General features: G+C 29.7%; 2 protein-coding genes across 3 annotated transcripts in view; one reads left to right on the top strand and one right to left on the bottom strand.

The window, feature by feature from the left end:
- Window positions 1–8,086, top strand: part of Ehbp1 (Eps15 homology domain containing protein-binding protein 1) — a 28,627-nt gene extending 20,541 nt beyond the window's left edge. For both annotated transcript variants that reach the window (XM_085191638.1, XM_085191628.1), the window contains 5 exons: window positions 249–380; window positions 1,101–1,186; window positions 1,684–1,807; window positions 2,396–2,460; window positions 2,582–8,086. In XM_085191638.1, the coding sequence (XP_085047764.1) occupies window positions 249–380; window positions 1,101–1,186; window positions 1,684–1,807; window positions 2,396–2,460; window positions 2,582–2,660 (486 nt within the window). In that variant the 3' untranslated portion in view covers window positions 2,661–8,086. The remainder of the gene's footprint in view (window positions 1–248; window positions 381–1,100; window positions 1,187–1,683; window positions 1,808–2,395; window positions 2,461–2,581) is intronic.
- A 343-nt stretch (window positions 8,087–8,429) lies between these two features.
- stum (mechanosensory transduction mediator stumble) overlaps window positions 8,430–12,210 on the bottom strand; it is a 34,599-nt gene continuing 30,818 nt past the window's right edge. The window contains exons 7-10 of the mRNA XM_085191595.1: window positions 12,027–12,153; window positions 11,782–11,862; window positions 10,975–11,088; window positions 8,430–10,632 (exon numbers count right to left, since the gene is read on the bottom strand). Of these exons, the coding sequence (XP_085047721.1) occupies window positions 10,547–10,632; window positions 10,975–11,088; window positions 11,782–11,862; window positions 12,027–12,153 (408 nt within the window). The 3' untranslated portion in view covers window positions 8,430–10,546. The remainder of the gene's footprint in view (window positions 10,633–10,974; window positions 11,089–11,781; window positions 11,863–12,026; window positions 12,154–12,210) is intronic.

The raw sequence follows: 12,210 nt of genomic DNA, 5'->3' as shown, positions 1-12,210 counted from the left end.
AATAATTATGTTCTTATTGTCGCAATACTATTTAAAGATTAATTTATATACTATATTTTACTTTTTAGCCTTACGCTGGTATCTTGCGCATAGCAGGGCGAACAGTGGAAAATAATTCATTTCCTCGGATCGGACCCACAACCTGGCGCGTTTTACAGTCACACGTTTGTGCCCCTGTGCTTTAATCCTGTACATAATATGTTCTATTAAATAATTATCTTTATATACTATGTATTTTTTTTTCTCAGGAGCGTGAAACGGGTTCATACATAGCGAGTGAACTTGAAGCGCTAGAAAAGGAACAAAGTGCTATCGACGAAAAAGCTGCTGCCTTGGAGAAACAACTGCGTAGAGTTATCGATGCGGCTGATAATACTGAGGTAAGAACGAGATAGAGATACAGCGTTTGTATGTGTGAAAAAGAGATAGATAGTAGTAGATTTAACTATGCTGCTGATAATACTGAAGTGAGGGCGAGGTAGAAATAAGGTGTGTGGGTATGTGGGTGGCAAAAAAATATTGATATATGGTAGATGTGCGAGTGAGATAGAGGCATTGAGACAGTGTGTACATAAGAATAATATAATTATATGTATGTGAAAGAAAAGGATAAATATCGACGAAATAACTGCGGCCTTGGCGGAACATTTATAGTTTTTACATTTTTTTATTTTTTGTTATATTTTATGTTCGTTAGCAAAACTTTTTATACATTAGTTAACTGTTTATGTTGTCTTTTAAACAAAATTTCTTTAAATATACAAAATAATATGTTTTCAGATAAAATGGCGTTATGTAATAATACCTTGTATACGAATTCCACGTAACAATATGGTATTCTAAAATGTTCTCTTTTTTACACAGGATGCTCTTAATTATGATAACAATTAGTTAATTTATGAATTTTAGTATTATACAGTAGTTCATAAATTATCTTAGATTTTTTTTGTTGATTTTTGTCAATGTAAAAGCTTTTTATTAGAATATTGTTTTAGTAAGTATTGAATAGTTATTAATAAGTAGTTTTATTAACTTGTGTTGTAAGATAAATTTTACTACGGACAAATGTTATTTAACTTTTGAAATGTTTTTTTTTCTAGGAGGAGAATCGTCTAATGTCCCAGTGGTTTAATTTAGTTAATAAAAAACATGCGCTTTTACGACGTCAAATGCAACTTAATATATTGTAAGTATATATATTTTTTTATAGTTTCACGCTATATCCCGGGCATAGTAGGGTAAATAGAGGAACCTAATGTTAAGGCAGTCTGGCGAATTCTTGAATTATTGCATGTCGAGTGGCGTTGAACGCCGCGTTTTGCCTTATTAGATATGAAATATGAAGCATATCTTTTCTCCGAGAAGAATTAAGGTCGTAACATAAGTAAAGTAAGGCGCCACGAAAGCCTTAATTTACTGACATTCATACAATTATTGACGTACGTTGATGAATTTGGTCGAAGATAGACAATTGAGAGTGTCTTAACACCAAGCACGGCGTTGCTAGCTTAAACATATTGATATATTATTAAAAAATTGTACTAAATGTTTACAAAAAAAGTCTGTGTAGTCTATGTCTTATTTTGATATGTAATGTTACAGTGGAACAAAATCCACTCTCACAAACACTTATAATATTATATATAGTAGAATAAAGAGAAAATGTTTTTTTCTTTTCTCTAGGGAACAAGAAGAAGACCTAAGTCGTAGATGTGAACTATTAGCGAGAGAGCTACGTCTCTCACTCGGAGTGGAGGAATGGAGAAAGACACCCGGCCAGAAGAGAAGAGAGAGATTACTGCTACAGGTTAGTTTGTATAGTTGTCTCTTTCTTTTTGCGTCTTTTGGATAGGGATGGCGATATTCATTTATATTTGATATGTTAGCTAAGACGTTTCTTTTAAATATTTGTATGGCAAGTTTAACTTTTATTATATTTTGTATTTATTTAATGTTAAGCGTGATTGTAAGTCTAGCTGAAGTTGAATTGATCTTATGTCCTTGCACAACGATTAGCCTCAAATAATTAAAAATCAAATTTAATCATCTTCACGCTGTATCCCGCACACAGCAGGGTAGGTACAGAAGGTCGTCTATAGACACTCCGTTCCCCACTTTCCGCTGAATTCTATACGCATTAGTGGCGTATTTTAACGCTACGCTTTGCTCTCAACACCAGAGCGAAGAAATGAAAATATAAATTTAAATAAATATTTCTTTTCCTCGAGTGAGGATAAAACCCACAACCAGTCGATTTTGCAGCACACTTTATGCCCTTGCGCCGCTATTGAGTTAAATAATTATAAATATTCTTTAAAAATTAAATCTTGCTACTCTTCAATAGATCGGTTTTCATAATAGAATAAAAATAAAAATATTCTCTTTTTAAATTTAGGAATTATTGTCAGCGGTGAACGAGAGGGACAGACTCGTTCAAGAAATGGATGAACAGGAAAAAGCGTAAGTATTTTTTTATTTGATAACTAATGATAACACTACAGACTTTTTATTAAACTACATAGTGTATTTTTTCAAAGAGTCTTAATACAAAATTAAATGTTTTATATATTTCTGTTTACAGCATAGCAGACGACGACGAAATCCAGCGTAACTTATCAAACGTTGAGATACAAAGAAAAAATAATTGTATTTTACAATAGTCTAAACAATATTTCACAACGTAACGCTTAATTATAATGTAGCTTAATTTAAATTATTGCGCGTAATCGAACTGCATACAACCTCTTTGTAACGATGTTGATGTCCATTAGTTATTAAATTAATATATTTTTAATATTTATTATGCTGTCGCTACATTTGTATAGTGCCGTCTCGCTCTTACATATTGAGGTTGCACAGTATATATTTCTATCTGACGAGTTTCGCAGTGTTGAAAGTCAGCGAAATAACTTTAATTTCAAGTAAAATGGCATTTGGCATTTTTTTATGGATAATTTATCGAAAGCGAACAAAAATAATATCAGGTTAGATATAAACCCAACCTAACATATATTATTATAATAATAAAAATGATATATCTGTAGGATATAGAGTTAACAAAAAAAATTTTTTTTAATATATAATAAAAGACATAACATTTAATCTTACAAAAATATGTTGTTTGTAAATATACCTACTCGTATTTGTGTACATTCTGCTACATCGATGCAAAGAGTAAACTATATTGTAGAAATTTGTGCGCAACCTCTAAAAGTACGACGACCATGTATACAGAAATAGGGATTACTTTCTAGATTTTGTCTAAGGCTTTGTTTTGATTTTAACGGATTAATTACGTGTATTTAGAATTATAATTTTTTTGGAAACCCGACGTTTCGAATATTTTTCAGTAGTTCGTGTTGGTCACACGTTCGTGGTGGTGGTAGACTGAGATGGCGACTGTCAGTTGACTGAATTAAAATGTATAAAAATCGAAGATCTTATTATTTGTCTAAAGTACTTTTAGTTATAAAAAGTATTTAATATATGATTTACAATTTACCGATTATTTCTATCTTTACATGTTTCTGAATTAGAATGACTACAGAAAATTATGTTTGGAGGAAAACTATATGTACAGTGGGTAAAAAAAGTATTTGCACACCTAATTTTTTTGAAGTTACACCTAGAAAAACACAGAATGATTTCAGTTAATTATTGTATTTAATAGCTTAATCTATATATATTTAGAATTGATTATTAAAAATTCTTAGAAAACAGAAATAAAAAAATTAGATGGTAAAAACACCTTTTTTAAAGTCAAATAAGTATTTGCACACCAACCATTCCCTAGATATAATGTTATTCCCGCGACATTTTGCCACTTTAGGTAAAATGTGAACATTGTATGTATACATGTGAACATCAGGAAACGTATCCTAATATCGAGAGTTTTGTTTAGTGTTCAGAAAAAATCTTGAAGCTAACATGCCGAAAAATATTTGAACTGTCGTTATCGACGCGTGAAGAAATTATTTTACTCCGTAATGAAGGTTGAAGTTATCGCCAAATCGGGTCAGATTTAAAGTTAAATTACTCGACTGTGTAGTAAATTATAAAAAACCGAGAAGAAATGGGTAGTGTTGAAAATAAGGAAAGGTCCGTTCTTCCGAAGAAGCTCAGTACGAGAGAAAGGCGACAAATTTTAAAATCGGTACAAAATAAACCATTTACAAGCGCTCAAAGCTTAGCAAATGATATCGCGTCAAGTTCAGGTAAGGTTGTCTGTGCCCAAACTGTAAGAAACGTACTGGGTAATAGTGGTCTTCGTAGCAGAACAGCGAGGAAAAATTCTTTCATAAGTGAGGCCAATATAGCAAAAAGACTAACTTTCGCGAAAGAATACTTAAATATCCCTTTAGAATTTTGGTACAATTGTATTTTTTTCCGACGAAAGCAAACTTTATCTTTTTGGTACGGACAGACAAACATTTGGGTGCCGTAAGCCAAATACTGAACTTCAGGCAAAACATGTGCATAGTACAGTCAAACACGGCGGTGGTCTTGTGATGGTTTGAGGCTGCGTGACAGCAAATGGTGTGGGAAACTTGGCTTTTATCGAAGGTATAATGAAAGAAATAGATTACGGTAAAGTGTTGCGCGATATTTTATCTTGCAGCGCATCGAAATTAGGCGTAAATGAGACATACTACTTTCAGTAGGACAATGATCATAAGCATACAGCTATGAAAACCTAAGGAGTGGGTGATGTACAATGTCCGTAGAATGCTGAAAACTCCGCCATAAACGCCAGACATCCACCCAATTGAAAATTTATTGCATCTGCTGGATAAAAATTTGAGGAAAATGAAATTTTTAAATAAAAATGATTTGAAGCGTGCTTTGGTGCAGAAATGGGCTCAAATCTCGATTTAAACAACGTCAAAATTATTGGTATCGATGCCAAGGAGATTGCAAGCCATCATTGATGCTAACGGAATGCACACAAAATATTAAGTGTCTTTTCTTTCATTTATTATTGATTTTTTTTACAAAATACCTACAAGCTGGTTGGTGTGCAAATACTTATTTGACTTTAAAATATGTGTTTATACCGTCTCATTCTCTAATTTCTATTTTCTGAGAAATTTTATTAACCAATTCGAAATATATATAGATTAAGCTATTAAATACAATAATTAACTAAAAGCATTCTGTTTTTTTGTAGATGTAACATCAAAAAATTAGGGTGTGCAAATACTTTTTTTACCCACTGTATATTATTTTCAACACCTGTGAAGAGCGAGATAGCGATATGTAATGTGAGCGATACAACAATATAACATTTTTAAATGGACTTAATAAATAATTTCTATTTTTTAACATTTCAACGGCCTTACTGTTGTAAGACAGAATACTCAATACAAAAATCCTATAATAAAAATAAGTATTTAATAACTTTAAATAGTTAAATGTTAGTTAAAATAACTAATTTTATGGATCTATCACTCATATACAATCAGAATGGGTCTACACTTGATTTTGTTTCCTATTTAAGCTATTTTTTTTAGTTTAAAAAACGTGTAGAACTCAAATGCTTATTTTTTTTATTTTGTTCTAATCGCCAAAGAATTTTTTCTTCGTTCTTCAAATGGGCGGTTTTATAGTTTATTATATTTGTATATTAATTATTAATGAAATTTATATTTTACCTCTTTTTTAAGAATTGATTGACAAATTATTTTTTAATGTTGTTAAGGTGACTTTTTTATATTTTTGACGTTTATATTTCGCTCATTTGGTATATAACATATGAAGTATTTTTAAACATGCAGAAGACGCTTTTAAAATTTGTAAGTAATCTTTCCGCCTACATTGACATATTTAACTAAAAAAATATATAACTACACCATTGCTTAACCAAATGAGCAAAATTATTTATTAATACTTTATTTAATATTTTGATATAATAAACTATAAAACTTCAATTTAAATCCATCTAAAGGTGATAATCGAGTACAATGCCATAGTTTAATTTTTTTGTACAAAAAGTATTTTTTTACTTAGAGCGAAAAAAAATGTAAATAATAGTCATGATTTAGTTTTAATTATATTTATTGTGGCTATGTTAGGATATTCTCTTGCCTTAAGGGTGTTTTTTTATTCAAAAAATAAAATATATTTTTTTAGCTTTTTTTATTTTATTGGACAATTTAAAAAGTTAATAATTTTGCTTAATTTTTTTTGACAGTTAATTGTTTTTTAATACATTTCGACTCATAGATTTTTTGTGACTGAAATAATAAAAACATTAATACAATTTGTGTATTACATTTTAAATTGTATTTTTGGTATTTCTTAGTTAGAATTATAAAGTGTGTAGTCGTGACACATTAGCAGATAATCAAAAAATATATTTTATTCAAGCTCTTTTTTTTTTCAAATTAAAATTGTGAAAATAAAATAATATCTATTTTTTATATGCGTCATATATAATCGATCCGTAATTTGGCATAATAAACTAATTTTTAAGTTTCTATCTCAAAAAAAAAAAAAAATTTCGCTGTTTTATTCCCAACATTTATCATTCTGTTATTTTGAATATAGTTTGAAAAAGAAGGTATTTGATCAGGTGCTAAGGAACGTAATTATGTGCAATTTTATTTTGCTTAAACCTTTTAAAAATGTTGCCGTTGATTTTTTTTAAATAAACGTATTTTTTATATTGTCATCTTGTTTTAATATTAAAATGTCAAAATCTCATTAAAAAGTTATCTTTATAACAATTTTTTTTCATTAAAATGTTTGGCTTTACAAGACTTACATTTATAAATGTCAGAAAAGACTGTGTAATGTTGATTTAAATTGTGCAAATAAAATTTACACTGCAATATGTGCAAAATAATATTTTTTGCTTTCTAGTAGCTGTATTTTTTTATTGACGTATATGATTGCATATATACATATAAAATATTTACTTTCATCTAAATCGATATTGTAACGCTAAAACAATTTAAAATGATCATCAACTAAAGCTATATAATAAATAATTTTGCTTATATTTAAGTGAAAATATATAATGTATAATTTTTGTATAAAATGTTTTGTCTGATCACTACACTACGATCGACGAGTTGTGGCCGCCTTTAGATTTTCTGAACTTTTGTGCATTACGCTCAGGAATAAAAAGTTATAAAACTCCTAATATTAAAAAGAAGATACATGGCTGCGCGCCATGTAGGTAACTTTAGGGAGACCACGACTTGTCAACAGTACTAAACAAACTGTTTACAACATTTTTAGATCTCAGTTAAAATTTTCCAGTTAAAAATGTGCTATAGTTAGGATTTAAGGTTTATTCATCAAATAAATAGAATATAGCAATGTATTAAATATTTTTTTTTATTTGTAGAAGAAATTACATGATATGTATTCATTCACTTAAAGTGTTAGGATTTTCAATGTTCGATTTTATTTATGAGCATTTAAATTTTTAAATGTTATAGACTTACAACTTGTTTTTAAAACAACAGTTTATTTTAGTAAATGTGTTTACGGGTTTTTCGTAATAAGAAGAAAAAATTATATGAAATGAAGAAAAAAATAGTCAATTGCGGAAAACGATTGCTACTTAATTAAATTGCTATAATTTTTTTAAAATATCATTTTAGATGTACCTATTTAATTAACATATTCATACACTGGTATGTGTGGATTATTCAAAGTTTCTTTTATTATTATTAATAGTAGTATGTACAATTTATTATATAATTGAGATCATCGTGGGGCAGCGGCACAGTGTCTAATTGTAAACACGATGGTTGTCGGTGCGATTCTTTTAAGGGCGAATGAAGTCTTTTATTTCCTTTCACAATTTGCAGTGTTGAGTTTCGCAACTTAACATGAAATGCATCGATATTTGTGCGGTGTGGAGGAATCCAAGAATGCAAACACTAGGTCCCTCCGTCCCAAAAACATCTCTCTTTTATATTCTCTTTAAGTCGAATATTGAAAATTCTATCAGCTAAGTAGTTATCACATTTAGGACAGTATCGCATGGTTGTCTATACTCACCGTATTATTATACTGCTATTAATAATGAACTATTGTAACATGAATAATGAAATAAAGTGACATTTTAAACATATGATGTGGTTTTATTTTGTACTTTTATGTTTGAGCAGGTGTAATTTGATAGATGTTGTTATTAATTAGTTAGTGGACTAGCAGGGTAGGCAGAGAGGGAAGGAACCTAGTGTTAAGGCACTCAGTTCCCATAAAACAATCCCATTCCCTACGAAATAAAAAAATCGAATTATAATAATTTATGGGAAGAAAGAAGAAATAGTGACGTCGCATTTTAGGCTTGATTATAGTTTTGAACTGATCTTTTTATGTAGAGTTTTTTAGGCTTAATTTTTTTCACTGAAAAAACATTGTACGACCAAAACAGGTCACATGTGTAAAAGTTGATAAATAATAAAATATTATTAGGTGTAAAATGTTTTATTGATTATATTATTTGTTGTTATAAGCAACTGTTTAATATATAGTATAAATTAAACTTAAAAATACAATAAAAGGCGTTTTAATAATTATTTAGATTACACTGGAAGAACCTTTAAAGAAGTTTTAAATTCACAATTTCAAGCAATAATGGCATTACTTTATTTGGAATTTGATTTTCTTAACTTTGGTGTTTCCCTGCTCATTGCGGATAAGCAGAGTGCACCAAATGTTAAATCACTCCGGCTTACTGTTTTATTGTTTTTTACATTTTTAAAATGCACTATTTTTATAAATTTCTATAAAGTAAATTGCTTAATTGCCTCCAAAATTCGGTGGAATATGGCGAGTGGAGTGTCTTAACAATGCAAAACTATAATGTGTATAATATTGTTTTCCAATGACAAAATAAACTTTGTATACATTCTTAAACTAGCAGTTCTCAACCTATTCCACTGTTCATTTCCCTTTATTTTTTTGAAAAGCTCAATTTATAATATTTTCATGAGATTCATTATGATTAGTTATATTCTTTGACAATATTATTTATACCAACTTCGAAGTGTCCATAAAATAAGGCCATTTTTGCTTTAAAAAAATTTAAACATTCCACAATAAATTAAAACTTTCAATAACATGAAAATATCTGTCAGTAAATTGTATTAACGTTTGGTTTATACAACATTATACAATCTGATTTGAACTCACGTCCTACACGTTAGTTCCATTACAAGTTACAGTATAAAACATACGAGGGCTTAAATATTAATTATCATTAGTATAATAAACGTGGTAATATACAAAATGTTATTATATATATATCAGTATTAAGTGATACTGGAGTAATATATAGTTTCTACATAGATTTTGGTCAAATGTGACCATTTCTAACTAAATGTACATCTGAAATAGCTTTGCTGCTATTTATTATAGAATTTCAATTAAGTTTTTTTTGGTTAATTCATCAGATTTTTCGCATTAAGCAGAGGCGGAAACGGAAACAGAGGTAAAACACTCCGTTTACCGCTATTTCCTACGTGTATTAAGTGTGAGGAGAGAAAATACTATATTTCAATTTATTTGCTATTGTATAGGTAATATTATATATATCTCTACGTTGAAAAAAGGATATAATGGTGCGTAATTAAATGTGAATTATATTTTTTAATAAGATTTCAATCTCAAGATTTTATTCTTAATTTAAAAAATATAAAAGTAAATTCATAGTGTTGTTATATTAATTATATAATGTTTTGATATGCAACGTTTCAAAGGTTATTGTTTTTTTTTATTTTTCCTTCATAATTTGAAGGTTGCTATTTTATTGAGATTTTCAGATGTACATTTAGATTTATAAAAACAACAAACAATAGTATCTTACTTTATAAAGCACTTGGGGCTTAATTTGATTATGGCAACACTATTATCTAAACAAATCACGTTCGCTTTTTACATTATTACTATGTACGTATTTATTTTTAATACAATGTTAGTGCACACTCAAAAGTAAATTTAGTTTTTTGGCAGAATATTTTGCTAATAGTAGTAGTAATTTATACACCAAATAAAAGTACAAGTATACATTTTCCAAAGGACACATTACATTTTTCTATGTATAGTGTTGCCATAAATTACTCTAAAATACTACATTTATAAAAGGACCAAAGAATCATTGGAAAACTTTTCATGGAAGTAAACCACAGTGTCGTTCGAAAATTTCTGACCAGCAGAATTTTACAGCTTAATTTTAAAATTATCTTTCATTTTGATATCTAATTTTATTAATACTTCAAAAAATACTGTACAATAACAGGACAATGTAGTTTTTAAAAAAGTTTACTGAGGCTTACTAATAGTCTAATGCTTATAATTTTTCATCCTAATAGTTATTACTTTTCATTCCAAGCTTATGTAAAATACTGAGAATATATTTTACCATTTACAATATATTTAAAATTGTTCCAATATTTTTGTGATTAAAAGGTTAATATTTACTTACTTATCATTTCGTATGCCTTACCTTATATTCGTTACGTTTTTCTCTTAGAGGTTGTTATATACATACAGATAAATATATTTATAAAGAATCAGTAAATTATTGTTACGCGCGCGTATGATTATTCGAGGTGACAGGAGGCGCTTCCGCTTCCTCCGCCGCCGCCTCAGCCTTCAGTTTCGCGTATTTGCCTGTAAAATATTAGGTGAAAATAGAATTTGTTGTCTACAGTTATTAAATATAATATAGACTATGTGTTTTGTTCCAAAAAAATAAAAAAAATAAATTGCTAAAAAGTGCCAAATTTTAATGTTATTTATAAGTAGAAATAAATCTATTTTTCACTCTCAGTACAAGCACAGACAATCGTCGTCGTAAGATAGTCGTCTCTCATTTTACAAGACGGGGTAAAATTGAAATATTTTAAATACTAACATTACCTACTTCATTCGGAAAAAATCCACCTTGTCATGAATTTATTTTGCATGATGTGGGACATCTCCAGAAATATAAAATAATGAAATTATACTTACGTGATGTCTTAACCATAATAACGCCCCACCAAATGGACCAGCCCCACCCCACAAGACAGAAAAGGACCGTGAATAGCTGCCCGGCACCCACGAGGAGATTGATTATGAAAGAACCTGAAATTAATAATTGTAAAATTATATAAATTTAAATATTTATCATATTATATATTACTTTTAGAAACCGTTTAAGAATTTCAATGAGAAAAAAAATCATTTAAAAAGTACTAAAATTTACTTTGTCAAATTTGAGATATCTTATCTTGTTATGTCTTGTACATAATTCTCTTTCCTGAGTGGAGTTACCCAATACCCACCATTTGTTTTGTTACAGTAACAATGTTGGTTGGTTGGATCTTCATTGATATTCTTACGCGGAATTTGAATACTAGGATAATTTAGACTATTATGTGAAAAGTAGCAGTAGCGTCTTAACACTCTGTTTCCAAGTTCCCTCTGTCTTCTTCTTCTTTGTCGTTTCGCTCTTGACAGAGCGGTCGTGGTCGTCTTTTTTTTTTTTTTTTTTAAAGGTTGGTGGTGCGCCACACAGTCCGACGCCATTCTACGCGATTGACTGTCTGCCTGTTGCACTCGTAGAGAGGGTCATCGAGGGCTGCCTTCACTTGGTCTGTCCATCGCATGGGGGATCTACCGCGTGGCCTGCTACCCTCAACTTTTCCCTGAATCACAAGGCGTTGCATGGAAATATCTTCTTGTCGAGAAATATGTCCGAAGAAAGTGAGTCCCTCTGTCTATCCTGCTGTATACAGTGTGAAGCTAAAAATAAAAAAATATATAAGTCTTCTTTACCTATCCGATGTTTAGCTCCATCGTGCACACCAAAGCGGGGGATTCCGAAGCATAGACAAAACATACCGCTGAAGATCGTCCCTGAAAGAGAAGTAAAATTTTTTATTTAGTTTATTTTAATATAAAAAATCATGACTTTAATTGAAATAAAATTAAATTTAGACATAAATTAAATTAAATATAGAAGTACGTCTGTCACACCAACTATGACTTTCCAAGTACCAAATGACTAAAATTTTACTCACCAAGTCCCGGAACAACAATGTTACACAGCAGACAGAAGTACGCTAAAGCCGCTGGCAGCACTGGGATGGCGCCGCGCATCACACTCGTGTGCTCGATCAGAGATGGATCTAGCTTTTTACGAGTGTCCTGGAAAAAAAAAAGTCAAAGTCACGTTTGTTCCCGAGTCAAAAATTCGGAAAAATT

Source organism: Heliconius melpomene, chromosome 1, assembly GCF_056956725.1.
Source record: "Heliconius melpomene rosina isolate 202511_hmr_F chromosome 1, ASM5695672v1, whole genome shotgun sequence".
Lineage (NCBI taxonomy): Eukaryota > Metazoa > Arthropoda > Insecta > Lepidoptera > Nymphalidae > Heliconius > Heliconius melpomene.
This window is presented reverse-complemented; position numbering and strand designations above follow the sequence as displayed.